This window comes from Trachymyrmex cornetzi, unplaced genomic scaffold, assembly GCF_001594075.2.
Source record: "Trachymyrmex cornetzi isolate Tcor2-1 unplaced genomic scaffold, Tcor1.1 scaffold147, whole genome shotgun sequence".
Classification (NCBI taxonomy): domain Eukaryota; kingdom Metazoa; phylum Arthropoda; class Insecta; order Hymenoptera; family Formicidae; genus Trachymyrmex; species Trachymyrmex cornetzi.
Window position 1 is genome coordinate 2,857,798 of NW_017296059.1, and position 23,390 is coordinate 2,881,187.

General features: G+C 38.4%; 1 protein-coding gene across 1 annotated transcript in view; it reads left to right on the forward strand.

Moving 5' to 3' along the window:
- LOC108757575 (uncharacterized) overlaps positions 1–22,364 on the forward strand; it is a 97,231-nt gene extending 74,867 nt beyond the window's left edge. Inside the window, 20 exon segments of the mRNA XM_018502036.1 lie at positions 3,735–4,050; positions 6,663–7,039; positions 7,962–9,218; positions 9,448–9,616; positions 9,747–9,905; positions 10,036–11,297; positions 11,550–11,951; positions 12,491–12,619; positions 13,998–14,236; positions 16,499–17,021; positions 17,692–17,862; positions 17,932–18,136; positions 18,234–18,435; positions 18,966–19,202; positions 19,309–19,447; positions 20,177–20,540; positions 21,268–21,480; positions 21,598–21,738; positions 22,046–22,110; positions 22,206–22,364. Coding sequence (XP_018357538.1) covers positions 3,790–4,050; positions 6,663–7,039; positions 7,962–9,218; positions 9,448–9,616; positions 9,747–9,905; positions 10,036–11,297; positions 11,550–11,951; positions 12,491–12,619; positions 13,998–14,236; positions 16,499–17,021; positions 17,692–17,862; positions 17,932–18,136; positions 18,234–18,435; positions 18,966–19,202; positions 19,309–19,447; positions 20,177–20,540; positions 21,268–21,480; positions 21,598–21,738; positions 22,046–22,110; positions 22,206–22,326 — 6,636 coding nt within the window. The 5' untranslated portion in view covers positions 3,735–3,789 and the 3' untranslated portion in view covers positions 22,327–22,364.
- The last annotated feature ends 1,026 nt before the right edge of the window (positions 22,365–23,390 follow it).

The window sequence follows — 23,390 nt, forward strand, 5'->3', positions numbered from 1 at the left end:
AGAGGCAGAGACACGCATCATCTCGTTTCCAAGCGTCACGAATAAACGCGGAAAAGAGGAAAAAAGGAATTGATACGAACTACCTAGCGCGACTCGCTCGATCCGATTGGATCGGAATTGTCGGCTCGGACGCTTTTTGCATGGCGCGTGCAGCAGGAAGCGCATGATTTGTGCCGACAATCGCGACACGTGGGCGTATGTATATCGCTCGGGAATACAGTCCGGGTTCGATTCGAGTTCCTCCAGATAGCCGGGGCTGCGCAGCTGCCTTGCCTGCCTTGCTATCCTACATCCTAGCTTGCTCGCGCCGAGCTATCGTGAACGAGAAGACGGCAGACGGAGAATCGTTCTTCCTATCCTTCCAAGTTCGATGACTCTCGGCGATGATCATCGCGAGGGGGCAAACGTCCTCCTCTCCCCTGCCTTCCCGTTCCCCGTTCTCACTGCCTGGGTTCCTTCGCGCTTCGTCGCCCCCTGCGCTCCTTCTCTTCCTCCTCCTCCTCCTCCTCCTCCTCCACCTTCTCCTTTTCCTCCTGATGTTGCTCCCTTCTCTCCTCCTTCGTCTTCTCCCCGCGGGTACCCTACGCTCGAGTTATCATAACCGCCGCCATCCGTCATGCATCACTTGCCACTTTGTGCCCCGAAGAATCCTCTCGCCGCGCGGCACGACAATCGCGCGCGAATCCGCTGGAGAATCGACGCCGATGACGCCAAGCGAATAGCAAGATGTCTTCAGGTGTTGTCAGGATTTTTCCCCGTATACAGTTGTGCTTTGCAATCAAAATGGTAATTGAGAAAAATTTGGTTAGCTGCCATATTTATAGATAGAGCCTCCAATTATTTTTAGGTTCGATCAGACTTCTACACTGAAAAAAAAAAAGATTAGCTGTTGCAGCAAATTAGATCGTAAAATATGGCATAGCATTTTTTAATTGGCTGCAGCAGCTAATTTTTGGTTGCATTAGCCTATCTGTAATGTTAGTAACGGATTTCGATAAGCTAACACAATAAAAAATTGACTGCTGCAATCAATTAAAAATGCTATGCCATATTCAGCCAATCTTTTCTTTCAGTGTAGTACATTGGAAAAAGTCGATTGTTTCATTAATTGGAATTCCGGTAGATTCAACTAGAAAGGTATAAATCAAACACTTTTAATTAGATCTGTCACATTCTATACTGTTAAATATTGAAGAAGCACTGGTGATCCAATCTCTTGAGTTAAAAAAATAATATTTTGTTAACGTATGTACTTATTGTTAGTAAAACTAAATTTGAGTCAAGTTTAATAATTTTCTTGAGTTAAACTTTATGTTTTAGTTAAATTAACTCATCTTGAATAGGAGCGGTGAAAATAATTAAAAATAACCCGAAATGGGTATAATTTGACACTATGAATTTAACAGTTGAGATAATCCAAGAATCTGATTCATATATGTAATTAGAATTTGCAGGACATTTTTTCCATTGGTTCTATATTCATGTATACAAAATAATGACGAATTACACAAGTTCAACTATTTAAAAGATCGTGATGCCTCAAGTATTGTCATAGAATTATTTCGCGTTAGGCGCAGTTAATATTTTATTGCGCGTTTATTACCATTTATGATGAAATTCCGCACGTACGTATATCCGCGTTTAAATAGTTGTAAGTTGCGTGAATTTCCGAATGCACATTGTCGGAAGTGAAACTGTGAGAAACACCCTCGGTGTCTTTTTTTTATTCTTCCGTCTACGATATTGATCAATCTGGTCCCCGTTGTTTCAGCGCTGTTTGCGGAAGTGAAACGTGTTGAAGTCGGGCCTTCCTATTTCAGAAAATGCAGAACTCAACGTACTTGCATTCGCGCAACAATATCCTAAGCTCTGAGCTATCGAGGAATATCTAAGGCATCATTTGCACTTCGCAATTTATCGATCAATCGGTTTCATCTTAACTATAATACAAGCTTTTCACCGGTGGAAACCTGTATTTCAGATCGTCGCCTTTAGTATACACTCCGGATATCGATGTCAGTATTATCCGCCTCTTGAGAGCAATCGCGAGCGTAATTTCGCTCATTCACCTCGCAAATTTTTCGCGAATATTAAGCCGGCATCGAGGCTCGCGCGCCAACGACGATTCGATCTCGGTGCTTTATTTTCGATTCGATCGCGGGATCGGATTGCGTAAAGAAAGAGAAAGAGAGCGAGAGCGAGTAGAAGAGACGCGCGGGAAAACCAGTTTTCCACGCGCCGCCGCGCCGTGTCGTTTCCACGCAGTTGAATACGAGATGCATTAGCAGGGACTGCCTTACTCGTCTTGCGCCATTTACCTTAACGACGTCGACTTTTCTCCAGCGCTTTTCGCATCGCTCTTACTCAACCCGGGCTAGCGGTACTACCGGTCGATCGACACGGATGGGTCGCGTGTGCAGGTTGGGGCACCTGCTCTTGTACCGGTGGTGAATGGAAGAACTTACTTTAGAAAGACGCATCCCAGACCGTCCTCTCTCTCTCTCTCCCCTATGGCCTCTCCTTCTCTTTCTCTCCAACCCGACACGACTGACACGAGGTTAAGCTACGTCTAACTGTAAGATAATCGGCCTGCTCGTTCGGATCGTTCGGTCAACTCGCGTGCGTTTACTCTCCTCTTTTTCCGCCCTCTCCCTCTTGCTTCCCGAAGCTACGTACACTCTTCGTTTATCAATGGCGAACCGTCGTCCTTCGTCTCGTACAAAATGTTATCAAGCAACAGTATTTTTTTTATTAAAACATAAACGGAGGAATATTATGGAATTAATGATATTTTCATACGATACTTATTGCGTTCTCTCTCTCGCTCTCTTTCTTTCTCTTATGTTGATACCGAGAAGAAAATGCTGCGCTTCCGTACACTATATATTCATACGAAGGATTTTTTTTAGTGAGGAGACTATCATGGATGAAGTTGGCTCGTAAAATGTATTTCTTACGGAAAAAATATTAATTAGATGTATACTAGGCGTTAAAATATAGCGAGTTATTATGCAAAAGTGTAATACCGAAGAGTATTTAAGGGACGGACTCTGCAACATATTTGCAAATTGATTACTCTCATTAACGTTTAATTAAAATCCTTAATCGTCTTATGCAAAGCGACAACGAATTGGTATGCGAAAGCGTACTTTTGACGCAGATGGTTTAAGGGAAATTGGAACTGGTTTGTAAATTAATCCTCCTAATTGGCCAACCGATCGTCTTACACAGCGTATTTAAACCTGGCTCATAACTGTATTAACATTTACATCTATTTACTTTTTACATTTTGTTTCTTTTTATCCCTCTTCATTATAATTTATTTGTTTGTTAGAATCATCATCTCATCTCTATAAGTAATACTTAATTTATATATTTATTCCAATTAATATAATTAATGTAATTAATTATTATTTTTTCTACCTCTACTCTTATTATTTCTATTTAATTAATTACTAATCCTTACATTGCGTAAGAATTATAGTGATAGACTTTATTGTCCTTTTACTTATAAACTCCCTGCGAACTGTTCGATCTGTCTAGTTGATTAGCTTATCTTTCTGAAAGTCATATTATGCTTTATAGAAACAGCGTAATTCTGATTGCTCTCATAAAAATTTGCGGATTTATGGCACATTCAGCTTTACGGATCCAATTAGATCCCACAGTATCTCTCAATAGGATTTCAGGCAAACACGTTAGATAATTGGTCCCGCGCTTTCTGATCCTTCCAGATGCAAGATGAATGGCGAATCGTGCGCACCATAGAGACGCCAGGTCGGCATAGAAATGGGCAACAACGGCAGCAGCTCCCATCAATATTGCGCGTCCAACGGGCTATCGCAGGAGATTGCTGGACGCGGGTGGACGCAGTCTTTCCCCCGGGAGCTGGGGAGGCATCATCCTCAGCAGCCGACAGGACACAAGGTCCTGCCGGAGCCGCCCAATCAGCGGCTACGCGCCACCAATAATGGAAGCATCATTCACAACGGGGGAACCATAAGCGGCCGCAGGCCGCCGGCCCTCACGCTTCCGCACGACCTTAATAAGGTAAGGATTCGCGGCGGCTTTTCGAGTCGCGCTGATGACGTGGCGGTACCATGCTCCTCGTGTGCCATGCCGCAAAATGCGAGCCGCCACATCACTGTACTTGTTTGTAGTTGTATACATCATCGCCGGGTGAGCAGAAATTTGTATCGCCAGGCACATCACAGATTCTCATGCGATTCATCATTTTTCTTGATAACAATAATGCACGTTAGAGAAATGTTTGATATGTGTAACCATTTATTTTCTTGTTTTATAACTAACTGATAAAAACATTTTTACTTTTTTATTTAGAAACTGTGTTGCTGTAATTAAAATTTGAAATTACTAAATTTTAATTAGAACGACACAATTTTTAAATAAAAAAGTAAGCAAACTTTTTAGTCACATATGTATCAACAAAATAAAGGGTTATAAGTACCAAAACATTCTCTCAGTATGGTAGACAAGGACTGGGTAGTAATAATAGATTTAGACGATACGTTGTTCGTGAAGTTCAATCGTGCTGATTTTTGCTCAGTTGGAAACGTAACGTTATGTCTGATTTGTCATAATCTATTAGTCATTTCGTTTGTGATAAACCAAGAATAAATTTTTGCGTTTTACACGAGACATATTATCACGTTTGTTTTCAATTCACTTCGAGAACAAAGTGTCTGCTTCATCGAAACGCCTCCACGAAAAGATATGCACGTGGTACAAACTGCTTCGATTCGGAGAGTGTGATATTCCGGAGCAATAAATGCGCCTCCGCAGTGATCGGACGATCAAAAGTGTTTTGAAGAAAATGAGAGGAATAAAAAATATCTTTATCTTGTAACAAAAAAGATTTTATAGGTAGGAAATATATAAAAAGAATCGCAATTATAAAAGCCAATTCGAAGTCAATTAAAGGTATTCAGACGAATGATTATAAGAGTAGTTAAGAAGTTGCGAAGTAGCATCCTAAATTCTAGGAGTAAAATTCTAAATTTCAATTGCAATCGGTTCCGTTCATTTTTCTATAGAGTCTCTAATAATATTTCTTGTCGTTTTTATTTATGTTCTAAGATGAAATTGTATCTATCTGTGAGTAACACATCGTTTGATTTTATTCCGATTATTTTTTATTATAATTTTAAATTCCACATGTAAATGTAATTAATATCAATGATATTAATTTGTAAACTAGAAAAAGAATCTGGTTGTATTAATAAAAATTCTAATTAAAAATGGAGAAATCAGAATTTTTGATTAAATCTATTATAATTCTAGTTGAAATATCAGAATTCTGATTGATATGATCAGAATCTTCTGGTTCGTCCATTTTTAACCAAAAATTTTTTTCAGTGTACATCTAATTTTATCTATTAAATCCCAAAAATAAAGAAGGGAAACAAATGTATGTAGTAAATCTACATCATCAGCCGAAAGTAAGAATCACGAAAAGATTAATATTTTTTGCTTTGAATTTTTTCAGCGTGAAAGTTTGCCTTCGCGAAATTGCCGAAAAGATAATTTTTTATTCCGATTCACCTCAATTTAATCTCCTGATTTCGTGCCTAGCCAGTCCTCCTTCTGTCTCCGCAGACAAAAGGAGGACTGGCATTTCCATCGTCTAGAATTCTCATGCGAGGTAATGCGCATCCGTGAATTCGTCTTTTGGCCGGGCGCCATGTGTCGTAACCCGGTTAAAATTATTCTATAGAGCACCTTTTTACCGCGAATTTGCGAAATGTATCACACGGCCTTCATCGAACGCTTTGTGCCGACGATCGCACAGAAACGACGGTTTCTCATCCGCCCCGCTTTATCACGGTGCCTCCGTTCTCTATAACGCTTATTACGCGCATCAGAATGAAGTTGCGTACGTAAATCAACAGTGTTCTAAGAATAAGTGTTATACTTTACCGTTCTACCTTTATGTAATACTTAAGAGATAAAAATATTCTCTTTACCCATTATGCATATAATCGCTAATGAGAACTTTTATTATGAGAGACAGACATAAATATTATATTTTGTTCATTTCCAGTTCGCGCATTCAAAGCGGTTGAAATCTAGACCGTCGTAAATATAGTTAAACAATGCAAAGTAAATCAGAAATTCGAGTCAGGATTTAAGGATGTCCTGGTTTACATCATGTTTGGTTAACTAAAAATATTAACCACCAAAGCCAATATCAGCCAACCAGTAAAAAAATTTTGTCGTAAATACGCCTTAAAATTGCATAAAATAAAACAAATTATTTGGCTTTTAATGACATGAAGTGTAATTATCATATTTCCTCCAGTTTTATGTAAATAACTTTTAAAAGTTGGATTTAAATGAATGTTTGCACGAATTAAAGTTTATTAAAGTTTTATTAGAATATATCTATATACCAAATAAATTGATTTAATTCGTAATACTATTTCCTCATTAAATCTGCAAATAAGTACTATATAACGCAATTTTATACAAAGATCAACGTTAACAAAAAAAGTAAATAATTTTTAAACCATAAGAAAATTGTGCTCAAATTTGCACAGATACTTAGACGTTATAATAGAACAATCTATGAAATTTTTATATTTTTGGTAATGCTTTGAATTTCGACACATATATCCTTAAAGCCCTACCCTCTCGCCTTCCAGCAGGGAATATTTCGCAGCCGCAGCACTTCGGCATCGAACATCGGCGCGTCACGCAGCCGCAAGATCGAACACCATTGCTGCTATTACGGGAATGGGTCGAGATGTTGTATGGAGAACGAGATGCAGGAGCTCAAGAGATTCGGCAGCGAGCCCGATCTGCGGTACTCGCCGATGGCGCGAGAGGCTGCACGTTGCAACGGGAAGCAGCAGCAGCAGCAACATCAGCACGCGATGGAGCACCGGCATTGCGGAAGTGGGCATTATCCCGAGCGAGAGTGTAGAGAACGAGAGAGCCGGTACAGGGGCAAGAAGAAATACAAGGCACCGGCGCCGCCGACGAACGGCGTCGTTGACGGATCGTCTCCGGATTCTTATAGGTAGAAATATTATGAATACTTTGCAACGAATGGTCCGTTTTTGTCTCGAGTTATCATTATTTAATTTACAAGCCTGCAATCCCAAAGGTTCCATTAATAACAACTCTGTAGACATTCTTTCTCTTAAAGGAGTAATAATTATTTACCGAAAATATGACATCGATAAAAATTGCTGACGTTAATCTTTTTTTATCGACTACACGAAAAGAACAATTTTGCTAAAGTATCTAAAAATTTAAGTAGATACAAATCTGAAAATAATTTGGGACCATCAAAATAATTATGTAGGAAAGTCAAGCGTGATGAGAACAATGCAAAAAATTTTGACATTCTAGAAATCACTTTGGGAGTCTTACGTAATTATTTTGATAGTGCAGTAAATTTATTTTCAAATAAAGTTAATAACTGAAGCTTGCAAAAGTGTCCAAAAAATAAAAAAATAAAATTAATTAAAATAATATGAGGTGTTCAATATAATGTTTATTTAAAAACGTAGAAATTCATTTAATTAAATTCCAACATTTCAAGTTTGAGTTATACAGATCTCTTCATCGGTAATATTGTTAAAGATTACCTAAAGATTACATAATGATCAACAATATAAATATGCTGCAATAAAGAAAAAAATAATAAATTAATATAACACGTCTAGAAAAATGTAATGGAGCAACGGGTACGTCTTTCTTCATATGTATGACAAATAAATCGAGGCAGAGAGGTCACATTCAAATGAACAATGATAATAAACAAAATAATAAAATAATTTTCAGATCTACATTAAGCTAAATTTTATATAGATACTTCAGCAAAATCGTTCTTTCTATGTATATAAATTATATTAATAGAAAAAGAAAGTTTCTCTTTTTATACATTGATGCCAGTCTAAAACATCCATGTCTCGATGTAGGAATGTTATTCTTAGGTACAATGAATCCGGCCAGATTCGACCGAATGGTTGTCGCGGTGAAGAAGAGATCCAACCGCCGCCGAGGCGGTCGCGCCTCTTCAAGACGCGAGCGGAGACGAAAAGAGCGCAGGTCAACTGGCTGTCTTCTTCCTCGTCGTCGCAAACTCATGTTGTCACGGAACGCTGTGAGAACGGTGGCAGCGGGTTAGACAACGAGCGACGGTGGCGAGGTGAAGACGGCCGCGTCGCCAATAAAGAGAATAGACTCGTCTGGCGCGATCAGAGTAATCATCTCCATCAGGATCGTTGGTGTCGGGACGAACATAGGCGTTCGCGTATCTTTGACGGCAAGAATACGCTGCAGAGGAGTATGAGCAGTCCGGAGTTCCAAGCAGAGTTGATGCAGGTGGCCAGGAAGGTGCGCAACAAGCTCAACTGCGGCGGCAGGTCCTCCGTGGAGTCGATGAACTTGGAGCGTAATAGCGACACCGATCGGTGCACGAAAGAATCCAAGATTGAGGAAGCGAAAAGGCCGGAAAAACGATCAGCGAGGAACGAGGAGAGTTGCCCTGAGGAACGTGTGATCGAAGACAGGATCGTCGAAGAGAGGCGACTGAACGATCGTTGTAATCGATCCGAAAATAAGCATAATGAGCGCATATATGACGAGCGCAAAGAGAATGCCCGCGATCCCGGAAGGACTAAGGACTACTTAGAGGAGAGGCAAGCGGAGGGTGTATCAGGCGGAAAGAGACGACTCGTCGAGAAATCGGCGATGTTCGATGAACCCTCTGCGATGCACCCGAAAGAACCTCTTCGGAAAGGTCTGAAAGATCGCTTGGACGCCGTGGGGCATTCCTCCGGAGAGAGGTTCTCGTCGGAGAAGCACCGAAGAGAACTTCTTGAGGACTATCAACGAGCTAAGAGTGTCGCGAAAAGCCGGAAGTATGAAAACACAACAGACTCGGGTAGAACTAGATCGGAGAGTCCGGTGAGACCTTACATCAGGGTCACAGATCCTCGCGGGCAGGGCTCCGGGAGGGAAAGCACGCCTGAGCGAACGAGCGAGGCCAAAGAGAGAGAGAAGGAGAGAGATCCCGATCGTAGATGGCGGAAGAGCGATGTTAGGAATACTGATGGCGCGTCGGATGAGAAGAGATGGTCCTGCGAACCTGTTCCCGCAACGGCGGAGAAGAAAGATGCAAAATCCAAAGAGAAGCTCGCGAGAAAACCAGAAGCCAAGGAAGTCGTCCGCGAGAAAAATTGGCACGTGTAAGTTTGCTCTTACATCCCGGATCAATTTATCTCTCACTCGCGAGTCACAGATGTATACGCGTGCATTGAGCGATTCCGGTAATTATTTTCCTTATCAGTCTCGTGCGCGCGGATGCGTGTACGTACGCAATTAATTTTCCAGCGACGACGAACAAGAGATAACTAATTTAACGCATTCATTCGTAATCATCACGCAAATATGATATCTTCTTGACTATTTCTCTAGATTGCCATTGCCGGAGAAGTCCACACCAAAGACCTTCTACTTTGGCATGGACGAATCGTTGTCAAATGAGTCCCGAAATTGCGTGGATCAACACATGGAGCAAATCCAATCTAGGTTACAGTCTAGAGAGATTAATGGATCAATCGAATGTCATGACTACACGGATGATGTGAGTAACATGTTTCTCTTATTGCTATAAATGTTCTATAAATAAAATTACAAGATCGTCGTTTGGTGTCTTTCTTTATTAAAAAAAAAAAAAATAGTTTGAAGATTTTTAACATAAACGCAATTTTTAGGGGAAAAGCGGAACCGAGGACATTTCATTAAAATTGCGACCTACGTTACCTAAGAAACAATTAGAGATTCCGCGATTTTCACCATCAGCAGCGTGGAGATTACTGTCAGCTTTGGAAGCACCTGGCCCAACAATGAGCACAGCGAGCGAGGAAATTCCGGTAAATGCGCAAGAAATTAGAATATCTAGACAACTAGTAGTAAATAATTAGCAAGAACTGTGAATAGAACTGAAGAGATGTAAAATATTTAGATCGCTTCTGGTTAAACTGTTAGATTGTTTGATGTTAGGTGATGTTCGAGGAGCGTATCGAACGTTTGTCGAGGCCGCCACCGCCGCTGATTGCGCTTGGTCCGCGAAGCTCGCACGATAAGTCGGGCGATTCCGGCATATCCGGAGATGCTGGCGCGGCCAATGATGACTCGTTGGATGTCAGCACCAATACCAACAACAACCGATTGAAGACGCCGGCGACGAGACCGACATGGACGCCACAGCAGGACTTGGGTGAGGAGTCTAGCAGTGACGCTGGGGTAGATTCGCCGCCACCGATGCCAACCCCAGTGAAATTCCCGCCCAGGGCGCATGTATTCTCGTTATCATTGCCGCGCGACGACAATCGTATGTATTTGTATAACCCGGATTTGAAGAAGGAGGGCTCGACTTTCAACTCGCTGCAGAAGCTGAAGAGATCAGTGTCGGGCGCCCTCGGACTCGGGCCGTTGGATCTGGAGAGAAAACGTACTCGCGATGTCCTCGACGACAACTGGCTGCTATCAACAAGTGCCCCGACGTCGTTGCAGCACACTCAGATCACAGATGTGACACGATCCTCGCCACCCGGCTGGAAGCCTGGCTTTGACGACGAGGATGATGACGAAGTACTAGTGGAAGACTTAGAGGATCGCGGCGACTTTCCCGTGATCATGAAACCGCCCTCGTTCTCGTATTTAGCTTCCGGTGGTCATGTAATGTACCTGCCCGAGTCCAATGACTCTCATTATCAGACGCAAAGTTTGAGCTACAGGAGCAACATGGCAGCGGAAAGCGAAAAGAATTCCGGTAACAGCTCCGGATCAAAGTATCGCAAGAACGGCGTGGATGAACTCAGGAAACCGAGCAAGGATACAGAGAAAACGAACAAGCATCCCAAAGAATCAGTCATACTAAAAGAAAAGCCTTTTGTGAACGAAAAAGTGAATAGATTTTCCAAATCGTGTGAGAACATTTCCGAGATGAAACAACGAAGTACTTCGCCCATCGGTGGCCAGCAGAATTTGCAGGATGATAAGGAGATTGCTCCAGAAATCAAGACACCATTAAAGAGCAACTCGAAAGGCCGTAGATTCACATTCCAGAGTACTGTGCGGCAGATCGAGAGGCGCAGATTGGCGGAGAAGCTATCGCGGGAGGCGGAAGCCAAGGAAAGACAGAGGAAAGGCGAGCTAGAGGCGATGCGTAAGGTAGAGGAGGAGTTTCAACGAAAACGAGCCAGAGAAAAGGCAAATATCAGGCAGCAACTTCGCTTGTACAGCATGGATGAAAATCTGAGGTAAGCTTTTAAATTTATACTTGAAATTAAATGTTTAAAACTCTCAGATACATTGAATTTTTCGATCAAGTTTCGTGTTTACCTATAGATAAAATGTTTAAAATGTTATCCAAGCTTATTAGATATGAAAAAGAACGTAGTTTTTTATGAGAATATAATGTAATTTAAAGAGCTTTTTGTAGATATAGACAGACATTGTTTAATTATTAGAATTGTGAAATATTTGTTATTAACAATCTATTTCGATTACAGTAGCTTACCCACCGTGTGGGACAGCTCTCAGTTATCTCGTGCGGACCCGGACGGCGCGCCATCGTCATCCGCGTCGTCACCCACGTCAGTTCCACCGGCAAAACTGACGACTGTACGGAAGAGCAGCGTCAGCAGCGATGAGTATTTGCGTAAAAGAGCGTCCAGCGTGGATTCGAGACAGCAACAACAGCAACAGCAACCGAGGGAGTACAAAGATTATCGGCCAAAGTATTACGATTGGGCGCCCACCGACTCGTCGTCGCATCTGGAATATAAGCAGACCACGGTGCATCCTAAAGTGGTATGCGACATTCCCAAGAGCTCGCCCGTCTTTATAGACGCGCACGCGAACGTTTCTAAAACGGCGAATGTCAGTTCCACACCTAGATCCGACAACTACAGGTAAATGTAATAACGAAAGCGAAAGTATAATTTAAATTATACTGAATATAGCTTCTCAATAAATTCAAAAATAAAAAATAGAATTTCTATAATTCTATACTTGTACTTTTTTATGGTATACATTTATATTTGAGATGTGCACAATAATTTTTTGTAACGATCTAAAATATTTTTATTTAAACTGAGTTAATAAAAAAATAGGGAAACATGTTATTTAAAACTGATTTTAAGAAAACTCAAATAATTTGGTAAAATGTTTTATTCTTTATATTTATCATTCAAAATGTTCGATAGTGAGAGGAAGAAAGTGAGAAGTGAACGCGGTGTTTTCATACGTAGGCTACGCAAAAGGATTAAGGAGGGTAAAGGTCTCCTCCGCTATGCAATACACATATACAAAGTGTCTGTCATTCCGAAGAGTCTTTGAATTCACTTTCACTCACGTGCTCGCGGCCATGTTAGGCTCGCGTACAACAGCCCGCGATTGCGAGACGACTAACCGCTAATGGCGAATAATCTTCTAACGCATTACCCAACAGGAAAGATTTTGCTCATGGGGCCGTGGCGGCGAGATCCTCCTTAGCGAGCAGCGACAGTGAGCTATCGCAACCGAATACGAGACCGCATTCCAGGCAAGCCGTCAGCAAGAGCAAACCCATACGGTCTAGGTACGTTCGATACAATCTGGTCCCCTTGACTTCTGCTTGAGATAACGATTTCCCGCCCCTGAGAATGTTTCCCGAAATAATAGCGATGTCGACGCGAAATGCCTGCCAACAGGAGGTTTTCCTGGCTTTGAATGACGTCTATAATTTTTATACATCTCGTATACTGAAGTGAGCGCGAACAATACATAATTCTCTTTCAAGCCTGTCAAAAAAAAAAAATATGACAGTAATTTTCTTTATAATTATTTCCAGAATTGTTCTACTTTAAAATAAAAAAATTAAAATTATTTTATTCATTTTATAAATTTACGTTAAAGACTTTTAATTTTTTGTTTTTTTTTTTATAAATCCAGCGATGTGTTTACAAAATTTTGAAGCTATTCTTAAATATTTTCTATAAACTCTTACAATATTTTTTTGTGCTCGTTCCAGTATGCATAAAACTTATAGCTCAGTTCATTATCCCGATAATATAGTCGGTATTCGATGTGGCAGCTTGGCTTGCACTTCCGTTGCAAGTTAATGAATATGAGTATTAATGTTTGCTAAACATACAGTATTAATGAAATCTACTAATCGCACCCGTAGGTAAGAACTCGCGCGTATCGTGCGACTACTAATTTTTGGCTTTCTGATTTTTTATCGTGCGCAGGTTTTAAGGTGGGCGTAAAGTAAGTAGTCTTAACACCTCTAGTCATCTAACAACGCTTCATTAAACCAAGCAAATATGGTCGCGCTTCTAACTACGTATTGGGCGAGGATGGCACAAAAGTGGCAAGCATCGTGCGAGAATGGCTAAACCAACGCATCACAATTGTCGGACGTGATACGTACGTTTGAAAAAAAGATCGTCGCTCCGCTATATTGCGTCTTGGTTTATCTTCCGACGCGTTGAACGCCAGCCAACGTTCTTCGAGTCTTGCATCTGTATAAAGACTATGCTAATATTTTACTAGATTCTCAACTCACCTAGAATAGATGTTTGCCTTGGCGTTCAGCGCGTTGACAAATACAGCAGAGGCGTCTCACGTGTGCTCGATCGTAAAATTGTATTGATCTTCTACGAACGGAAAGTGGTTTTTCTTTGAAAAGGAGGGCTCCAAAAATTCTATAAAAATTTTATAAATATATAACAACTTTTATATCAATGATTACAAATTTGTTAAATTATAAATTTTGTAGTTATATAGAAATATATTATAAATTTATGTAAAATCTTTGAAATTTTTTAAAACAGATCTCTTATTTAGACGGCTTATACAATGAAATTACTTTTATATACAAATTACTACATCATTTATATTGAATTCTTATTACAATGTTATTGTAATGAGAAATTCGTTACGAGTCGCGACGTTCTCTGCTGATACCAAAGTAGGAAAAACGGGGAAAGGGTATCGAAATAGAGCGAAAAGAGTAAGAAACGATTAATCAGGTCGGCTAGCCCAACACGCAGCGAGGAAGCCATCAGCACGGAGGACGAGACCCCGGTGGAGCCAGTCAAACAGGAACGAAGCCTTATGAATGGCTTTATATTGAACGGTGTGCAGCCTTTCGTGAGGGAGAAGAGCTACCGACCCATTTCTTTCAATCCCCAACCGCCTCCGCCTATTCCGAGTTAGAAGCCATACTGCGGATCTTAAAGAGTACTGTAGATCTTAACAAAACTTTGTAAAGAGAATTCGATGTATGTTATTCATATATTTTCTGGCGTACGCGAAATGTCGAATCTAAAAAATTTATTTTGTGAATTCTTCCTCGATCTATATTATATTTGAATCAAAACGAAGATCGTTTAGATAAGATCGACAATTTCGCGTACATCAGCCCGTTAAATATTAAGCCGAAGGATTTTTACGAAACTTTATAAACGAAGATTTTATACCGTTTTACAAAGAAGTAGTTTTTTATACGATTTATAGAGAATGTTTTTCGAGAATCTCCCCTATTCTCTGCGAGCGTACATAGCGCAAACGCGGTGATCATTCTTCGCGCAGCATTCTATGTACGTGAAACCAATGTCAAGTAATATCTTTATATGATGTATAACAAGTAACACGATCTAACTCCTAACCAAATGTGTTCCGTACGACTCTCAGTACGTTTATCTACTATTTATATTTTTGTCGTAAGTATATTAACAAAACAAAAGCGGAATCAAAGATCATAAGCTTATTCATGCGCGGCGTATCGTTTTATAGGCAATTATAAAAGCACGTCGCGGGGAAAAATACCAATAATACCGGGTGTATACATTTACTCACAGGTTTAGGGCAGTATCTTGTAATTATGTACAGGTAACAACCGCAGGCAACTGCAAATATTTGCTCATGTAATGTAATCAAACAAAAGATAATGTTGTTATTAACTGAATGAATTTCTTCTTTTATCCTTGCCCCAACCTACATCTTCAACAGATTGAAGTTATGCGTGTGAACCAGCTAAGTTAAATGAAGTTTGCAATTTTTACATTAATATATAAAGAAAAAAAATTCAATTCTTGTCTGTTTAAAAGAATTTATAATTCTTAATTTCCGTAAAATTTTCAACGTTTGTTTGAATTTCATTTTTTTTCGCGGTCTTTGATCTCGCATTTAAAATCATCTTGAAGTTAGACAAATAAGACACGACAAGCGTGAATTTCAGATCGATTAACAATCATTTGTTTTACTGTGTCTACTTGTTCACACATCTTGAAAAACTAAAGAGACGATAAGAAATGAGTTCGTCAAGTTTTCCGAGAAACGTTGCACCATCGACTTCCTCTTTAGCTAATATGTATGTTCTTATTCGTTTCTTGATAAAATTACATTGTTTTATATAGATACTTAAATAACCAAATCTTTCGAAATTAAATTTTGCAAAGTGTTTTACAAATTTTCTTGGCAGAATGCCAACAAGAAAACAGGATTTGCTGTAACAGAATACAATCGATTGAATACAGAATGAATCTATTAATAGATGGCAGATCGACTGCAGAAGCCGAGCAAATCTGTCATTTCGTAATCATTTAAATGAAATGGCAGATTCTACAATGGCTGACTATGTTGATGAATAATCGAGCAAGGCGGGTCTCAAGAGTCTAGAGAGCATTATTTCTTATGATAATCTTTTCTTATTTTTTTATTTTCAAATGTTTTGTGGTGTTAATTGTTTTATTAATTCAACGAACTTTTTTTTTTCCAAGCATTTCACTATAATATTTCCTATATTGAAACTTGCATTTTATTTTAATTTGTCTAAGGAATAATAGGACTATACCTCGAACTGTCCAATTATGTACCTAATGCTTTTTGCCCGATTAAGAGTTAATGAAGACACGGTCTGTGCCAATCTGCTATAATATTCCTCTGAAAAGTTGCTATGTTGCAAAAAATTTTGCTTCCTGAATTGCTTTTCAATAATTGGTTGTATTCAATGATAAATAATATCGTTACTGTATTTCATTAATGTATATTTCACTACAGACAAGTACACTTTGAGTCAATATTGAATGAAAGTAGCAGCGATGAAGAAGAACTCAACATAAATATTCCAGCATCGCAATCAGGTGCAGCGGCACAAAAGCAGAAGAACATTAACAACTCTACCGTGCAAAACGACAATTTTACGGATAGGGATGAGGCTCGTATCAAATTAATTTTGGAATTTTTTTAAAAGATCGCAATTTCTTTTTTCTCCAAGTATTAAATATTCCTTGGCTTTCTTTGTACAAAAAATACAACTCATAATCATGCCGGAAGCAAATTCTCGTTAATACGAACTGCATTATTAGAGCATTTGATTATTGTTATTAATTAAGATTTTAGAGATCCATCTCGCGCTCATACTTTGTGAATCTTATATAAATACAAGTTACATCTTCGCAGATCATTTTGTCGATGATCTGGTCGAGCAATCAATTGGGTGCGGCGTACTACAACATCCTTACGTCCGAATTGTTCGTGATGGACGATACTTATGACGACGGTGTTCACTTTAACATCGCGAAGACCCTGTACAAGCAATGTCAGCCGCGCTACGTCATCACGATCTCCGGCACGTCCGACGAGTTCCTCACGGCAATCGAGGCCCTGGTAATGTCGGAAATGTCGAGCGATCGGAGCAGGTCGTCGGGATTGAGCTCGGGGCCGTCGCAGGTCTCACTGAGGGTGATGCGGAAGAGGGAACACAGCTTCGACAGATGCTATCACAGAGTACGATGTCTCAAGCTCCGGTCCGAGCCGGCGAACGCCAACAACGTCGAGAGGCTTATCTTCCTGCAGGGCCTGTTGAACTTCAAATCGATCGTCATGATCCATGCGCTGGGTCTTCTCTTGATCTACATCGACCAGCATTGGAGTAATATCGCGTTAGATCCTTCCGGCAGGCCTGGCTTTGTGTCTCTATCTAGCGTGACGTTGTGAGTTTCTCTAATCTAACGATAGGATTAAATACTTTAGGCACGGTACACTGGTAGTAGTGGAGTTTAGTTTGCTGATAATTCCTTGGTGAATGTTGTCTTACGAGAGAAAGATCCAAGTCTTCATTAGACGTTAATTTCTGAATGTTTTTATTAATCCTTTATTACTCGCGTGGGATGTATAGATATCCTCACTTTACAAATTTGATAAATGTATACTATTATTTACATTATTATGTTTAGCATAAATTATTTCTATACATATAATAATTTTAAATTATTATTTTATTTTTATAATAATTTAAATTGTTTTTATAATAACATTTTTTTTGTAATTTTATCTTTATCTAAAAAATATATAAAATATTAATCTTTATAACAGAGAATATTATTAATTTTTAATTTAATTGTAAATCATCAAAGACACAACAATAAAAATTGAGACATAATATTGGAATGCCAGAAATGACAGCAAATAATTTCTTAGCTTGCTACCTGGAACGCGAGTAATGTAAGATTAATCATACTCTCCTCCGAATTTATTGTAACAGTTTACAATATTTGTTGGCCGTCCCGAAAGACTTTCTAGTTTTATAATAGATGGATGCTTCTAACAAATTGCGTTTTATTCACGCATGGTCGTTTCTTTGTTGCACACGGGATTTCGTAGACGTGACATCGTCATGATAGATGATGACACTTACGAGGCGCTGAATATCGTGCATGCCAGACATCATCCGAGTCTTTTCAAGTGTGGCGATGCAGCAGCGAAGAAGCAAAGTGGCAGCTTATTCATCCTCCTGAATCGTTGCCAATCGCGACCTGGAGCGCAATTTTTATGGCACGTTATCCTCTCGTCTTTTATATAACTTGTGACGTTATCGTATTTTACTCAGAGACTCTTTTATAGGAAAACGTTGCGACATCCCACTCGAAATATCGAGATTCTTAACGAAAGATTCGAAGTCATCGAATTCTGTTCGAATCCGGATGACTACAATATCGTGGAAAATCTGACGTCGTGTTTAAAACACGTTTACCGCTTGACTAACGTCATTCTGGATCGATATTTAGCGCAGCAAGCTAAAGTTTCTGATTGGCGACGATTGCATAAGGTTTATCACGTTATCCAGTTTTAATCAGGCAGCTCAATAATTGTGGTACCTATTACGCTCACATGTTCTACAGTCTATTTTGTATTTTATGTCGCAGACGGTTTCCTCTATAATTTACATCGCCGACATATGCGAGAAACACTGTAAGAAAGTAAGGCTGTTCCACAAAATCGTCAGCAGTATCACGAATGAAGTACGTTACATCAAGTATTTCATTGAGTACATAGTGGACTTTGGTGCGAAAAGATCCGAGCATAATTTTATCGTACGCGCAAATGTGGATTCGCATTTGAACAACCGTAAGCAGATCTTGAACTTTTTATTGAACCCTGCTATTTTGTTCAAATTTATCAGGTATGATCACATAATTTAATTATTATATAATCTAAAAAATAAAAAATAAATTTTTACACAGAACAAAATGTTACATTAAAAAACTGATACCTGTTTCCCATCAATACAGATTGACTTTAATCTCAACTTATTATTTACCTTTTTTTAGTTTTAAGAATCAGGTTAAGTTAAATTAAGATAAAAGTTAATGTACTTTAGTAGAAACAGGTATAAGTTATAAAAAATATCGGAAAACATTTTTAAATAAAATAAGAAAACACTCTACTTTTTTAAACCGAAAAATAAACCCGAACAAAATAGCAGAGTTACTCATGCAGCACAGATCGTTCTAGCAATATTGTAATAACATTACTGTAAACTTCTATGATACACGGATAATAATATAACTTTCGAAAATTACATTATCATTGCACGGTGAATATCCGATTGTTTTCATTGCGTATTACATTATTCTCATTATTGCCATCGAATACAGTACACCACGTGAGAAACACTTTGCCCGAGACCCTGACACAGATGGTAGAGAAAGACATGAAAGAGAATCTTCCGGCCTCGGTAACGACCTGCAAGATGGTGTACATACCGAATCTCGGATATCTCCTAGCGATAACTGGATGGAACCCGTCACCGGCCGACAATGTGGACTTGGAAAATCTAGAATTCAAATTCGCCAGCAACAACATACGTTATTATAAGAGTCCCACCGCCAGAGGTTCCATTATTTTTCAATTTTTACAACTTTAAACTGTATACATCACAATGTGCATTTAAATGCATAATTTTTTTGCGTCCGTTTGAAATTGAAATCGGTTTTTTAGAATTGGACGAAACTATAGGAGATATACTACTGAGAATAAATAAGCGGGAAAGTTACATTATGTTGAAGCTTGTGAAGTATATAAATAAGCACGCTGCGTCGATCTTCAACGCGATTCAATTGTGCGCCGAATTAGACACGTGAGTGAATTAGATATATCTTGAATTCTACAAAGAAAATGTGCGAACTACTAACGTCAGTGATAATAAAAAATTAAAAAAATTATAATTAATTAGATAAAAGAAAAGACAAAACAATTATAATTAAAAGAATTAAACAGTTATAAGTGAAAATCAGATCGTTAAGAATAAATCAAATAAGAAAAAGAATCCTATTTTCTCAGTCGAATGGTTATTGCGATAAATATTTCCACGTATCTTGGTGGTCGAATTGATAAGTCCATCTTAGAAAGTCAAGAGTTCCAGATTCAAATCCTGACTGAGATAATATTTTTTACAATAAGTCCTTTGCAGTATTTTAAAATGCTTATTAGCATTCGATGATCAATGTAGTTTGTAATGTTAGTTCTATTTTCCGTTTATAATTTCATTTCAAGTCCGATCACAAAGTAAACCGGCGCGCAGTTTATAGAACTGAAAAATGTATTTACAAATTTACAATATATAGATGAATATTATTAAGAGCATCAAGAAACTATTTTCATTTTGACCAAGAATAAGATTTTTCCTGTTATAAAAAGAATTAATATTAAAACAAAAGAAAATACTCTGAACTCCTTAGAAGGTTTTTAGTCATCTTCTAGTGTGGGAATGAAAATAAAGGACTCTGATTGGTCAATTATGGAAAAATCTGTGCTCCGGCCTATATACTCTTTTGTAACACTTCTCGCGTTGTGTCGATCGTTACAGATTGCTGGCATTTTACATGGTTGCTCGAGAATACAATTACGTGAAACCGAACATGATGGACCGGCAGATCATAGCGATAGAGCAAGGTCGACATCCCTTGCAGGAGTTTCTAACAACGTTTGTTCCGAATGACACTTATTCTGGAGACGGGAAGAGTCTCGTGAAAATCTTAACCGGCCCGAACGCCTCCGGCAAGAGCACTTATCTCAAACAAGTCGCGCTGATCGTGTTCATGGCTCACATTGGCTGCTTCGTGCCGGCAAAATCAGCCACTATAGGAATAGTGACTCACATCCTGACTCAGATCACGTCTGTAGACAGCATTGCTCTAAATACGAGCATGTTTCTGCAAGATATGCGGCAGGTAAACTAAACGGATAAACATATGTACGTACAAAAACTAGTTTTAATTGGATCGAATATGTAAGACGTCATCTGCTAGCAATATTACCATAATTATATACATTGCGTTTTTTATCTTTAATTATACGATACTTAAGATGGTCCGATACAGAACGAAACGTTTGTCATCTTTTATATCGTGTGTTCTTTGTAACACTTCCACCATTTAGGTTGCTCCACTTAATGGTACAAATGCTTTGAGGCATTCTTTGATTGGTCTATTAGTAAAATTCTTTCTTCTGATTGATCAATCAAATGCTTCAAAGCACTGGTCCGCACCTTTAGAATGATGATCCTTTTTGTATTACTCTACTTTAGTATGACTCTTAATGTTTATTATTCAACTAGTATAAAAATTTAACTTATTTTGTAGTCCTTTATTAGTTCTATTGTTTGAATTTTGATCTATTAAGCCTTTTTATTTCTATATTAATTAAATTTTTATAAATATGATAATCTTTTCAAGAAACACAAGGCTTATCAAAGTCGTGATAAAAATTAGGATTGATGATTATCTATTTATCCGAATATTCGTATCTCAATCAGCGAAATTATAATTTAGAGTTGATTTCGTCCGCATCTATAGATTGAAAAGCTTCACAAAAAGCATCTTATACGCGATATAAATTAATTAATTGCTGAATTAATGAATTTTTTCGAAAAAGATGATTGTTCTTGTCATCTTTTAGATAAACTCCGCCCTTTATGCATCCACACCAAACTCCATCGTCATTTTAGACGAGTTTGGAAACGGAACATCCGAAGTGAGTGGCTTGTCATTGCTCGCGGCTGTATTGAACAATTTCGTCGAGCGAGCGGTCAACTGTCCGCACATTTTCGTGGCCACGCACATGCATCGGGTGATGAACATGTTGCCGCAAAGCCCGATAATCGAACAACAAGTAAGATATAAGGATAATTTGCAGTGACACTCGCGGCGCCGAAAAGATTTCCTTGAATTACCATTATTCTTTAATTTTTTATCTATTTCATTATTTTTTTTTTTACTATACTTACAGACTTTTGAGTTTGTTACAAACAAGGACGGCTCTGTGGTATACCTCTATAGTTTAACTCGTGGACACGTAGCACGCAGCTTCGCACATGCTGCTGCACAAAGTGCGGGTTTGGATAAGAAGATAATTAAACGAGCACTGGAGGTGATTATATATACATTGGAAAAAGAGTCTGCTTGCATAAATTAGAATTGTGGATGAAAATGGACAAATCAAAATTTTCTAGGTGAATTTATTATAGTTCTAGTTGAAGGAACCAGAATTCTGATTGATATCGGAATCTTCGATTATGGGTTGTCCATTTTCAATCAGAAACTTTTCTCAATGTAAATTTTGTCTTACGTATATTAAAAATTTCTTTTTGTAAAAATTATGTAAATAAATTATGAAATAAAACAATTATTAGTCTAATTGTACTGTAAGAATTCTAAAAATAAGAGGACTTTTGCAGGTATATGAAAAATTTAAGGCCGGAGAGTTACCTTCACGACTGCCGGAAGCTAACGACCAAGATATGTGAGAATATTACAATTTTGTGATAAAATTGGCCACATTTATACAATACAAAGATCAAATAATTAAAAATAATTGTGTGATTTATGTTATTGCAGGGCGGTGGACATCATCGAACGATTACTAAAGTCGGACAATTTCAATCTGGAAGAGTTGAAAACGTTGGTTCGTCAAGCTACAGAATCGCCAGCTGTAAAGATAAACAATACAAAAAATTGAAACGGGAAAAAAGGGAAAATATTTCGTAAAACTTGTCGAGTCGAGTCACAAAATCACAATAAGTTGCTGAAAATATAAGAGATATTGAAGTAGAAGAATAAACAAAATGTTTCCTAATAAGTATTTAAATGTTATGGGTAATTATTTATTACTTGCGTACAGCAGATATGTATTTTTCTATATATATTTTGAAATAGACATTCCATTATTTACAAAGAAAATTGATAAAAGTCTGAAAAGTTCAAGTATTTTTCATAATATTAAACATGAAAAATTGTTAAAAATATTTCGATATAGTATAAGAATTTTTGTTCACCAGAGGTTTATCAAATATTTTCAATCCAATCAATGTATTCTACATAAAGCGAAAAGTACATATACATTAGCGAATTGAATTACAATATTGAATATCACGTCGAGCTAAATAAAGCATAAAATTCATAAAAGGCCCCAAAATATTTTAATTTCGTTTCTCAATAATAAGAAAGAAAATAATATATAATAGCATTTTTCACACTGCAGAGAAAATTATAGCCATATTCGGACTCAATACAAATCAATTCACACGTTTTTTCAGTGTTAATAAATAATTTAATTCATTAATTATATATTCCTCGTCACATTACCTCAATAATAATTTTAAAAAGATTCGAAAATATGCAAATCGATTTGCAACCAATTCCTCCATTGTATGTTTATCCTTTATTTATAGTTTTAGATTTTAGACAAGAAACATAATCCGCAATCGGTACAGAGAGCAAAGTACGATATTTTATCGGATGCAGATAGCATAGCATTTTTCCCGTTTGCACAACAGATGTCGGGACCGGTTAATTTCGCGCAGAGCCTTCCATAGATATACAGAAGTGAGTGTTTTCGCGCCGATCGGTCTGGCGACCTCGCCGGCAGATGTCGCGGCGATCGGCGCGCGCCGGCCGGGAGCTGGCGCTCGCAGTCTTTCCGTTGTCAATAACGGACACTGGCGGTGTATCCCGGCACGAAAGCGAACCGAACGGCCGTCCCAACGGACGCGCGAGATACCTAAAAACGTTCGGAGCCGCGGG